Source organism: Cryptomeria japonica, chromosome 4, assembly GCF_030272615.1.
Source record: "Cryptomeria japonica chromosome 4, Sugi_1.0, whole genome shotgun sequence".
Lineage (NCBI taxonomy): Eukaryota > Viridiplantae > Streptophyta > Pinopsida > Cupressales > Cupressaceae > Cryptomeria > Cryptomeria japonica.
Window position 1 is genome coordinate 667,788,417 of NC_081408.1, and position 1,392 is coordinate 667,789,808.

General features: G+C 40.0%; 1 protein-coding gene across 1 annotated transcript; it reads right to left on the reverse strand.

The window, feature by feature from the left end:
* Positions 1-268: 268 nt before the first annotated feature.
* On the reverse strand, positions 269-1,086 carry LOC131061845 (uncharacterized). The gene has a single exon (XM_057995704.2). The coding sequence runs from the start codon at positions 756-758 to the stop codon at positions 417-419; it is 342 nt and encodes a 113-aa protein (XP_057851687.1). The 5' UTR covers positions 759-1,086; the 3' UTR covers positions 269-416.
* Positions 1,087-1,392: the final 306 nt, after the last annotated feature.

Below are 1,392 nucleotides of genomic sequence, written 5' to 3' on the forward strand. Positions count from 1 at the left end.
GCTGAAAAAACCAGAAACCCTCTTACTGTTTTTCTCTAGTCTCCATTAAAGCAAACAAGATGTCCTCTGTACTGTTTTCCTTTAAACCCATATCATGATCAGCCCAGAACAGAAAGAAGAACTCCCAATCTAAGCAAAACAAAAGAGCAGAAATCCTCTCTGCATTTCTTGTGCCTCCATTAATGCAAAAAAAAAGTCCTCTGTACTCTTTTCTTTAAACCCACATCATGATCACCCAGTACAGAAAAAAAACCTCAAACTCCAACTCTAAGAACATCAAAACGCCTTGTATTCTTGAGATATACATGCCATAAACAAGCATTCTTACAATGTACATCACTGGGCTGAGATAGCCCCGAGAAAAACAAAAACCCAAAAAAAGGAACAACCTCAAGAAATAGAAACAAAAAAAAGCACTAGACCTTCAATGGCTCTGGCTTATTAGAAGCCTCAAACAGGGTCATGTGCAAGTTAAAGCTCCGGCTACTGCAAGAACCCACAAAGAATGCACTTGCAGCAATCTTGGGCTTGAACTTCTTGAGCAAAACCAGCTTAGCCACCACAATCCTGAGGCGGCGCTGCATGGATTTTATAACAGTTAGCCTCTCAATCTCCTTCTCCCACAGCAGGGGATAACTCTGAAGAAAAATCTTTCTGCTACTGTACTTCAACTTCACCTCCTCATTAACTTGATCATCTGCATTTGGCTGCCCATCAAAATCCCCCAAATCCTCCTGCATATTTTTCTCTGCCTCCATGAAAAAAGCCCAAATCTATTCAAAACAAAAGCCCGAATCTATGCAAAACAAAAGCCCAGTGTGCTCCCCTTCTTCTGTTTGCTTTTCTTCTGATGAAATCACGGGTTGCAGAGAGAAATTGTGAAGTACATAAAGAGTGAGAGTGTCAGAAAGCGTGCTGTAAAAGTCTTTATGGGCATTGGACGGCCACAGTGGTGTACAAATATATATGCAGCCTCATTTCACGAGGACTGTATTTAGAAAAGAGCTTCTGGGTAGTTTTCGAGACGACAAAAAAATGCACTTGAGTTCAGTTGAGGTGAAGCCAAAAACAAACATTCACATGGTTTTAGTGGCAGACAAAATTAGGCTGGAGTGGGAGTTGTAGTTTTATATTTGGCATCTTCTTCTTAAAAAAATAGAAAGGACGGCTTGTCTTGTCATCTGATGATGGTCTCTGGTCAAATTTGTCTTACTACCTGCAAGGATTGGAGGTTTTTTTAATGTGAACTGTACTACCTATAGCTTGAAATTCAACTCTACACAGTTCTATACTATACTTAGGGGTGCACGGCTATTCTCCATACAAAACAGTAATATACTTAGGGGTGCACGGCTATTCTCCATACAAAACAGTAATATAGTAAAAATCTTC

Bases quoted from the DNA above. Each gene is read 5' to 3' on its own strand.
- LOC131061845 (XM_057995704.2), bottom strand. From the start codon at position 758: ATGGAGGCAGAGAAAAATATGCAGGAGGATTTGGGGGATTTTGATGGG.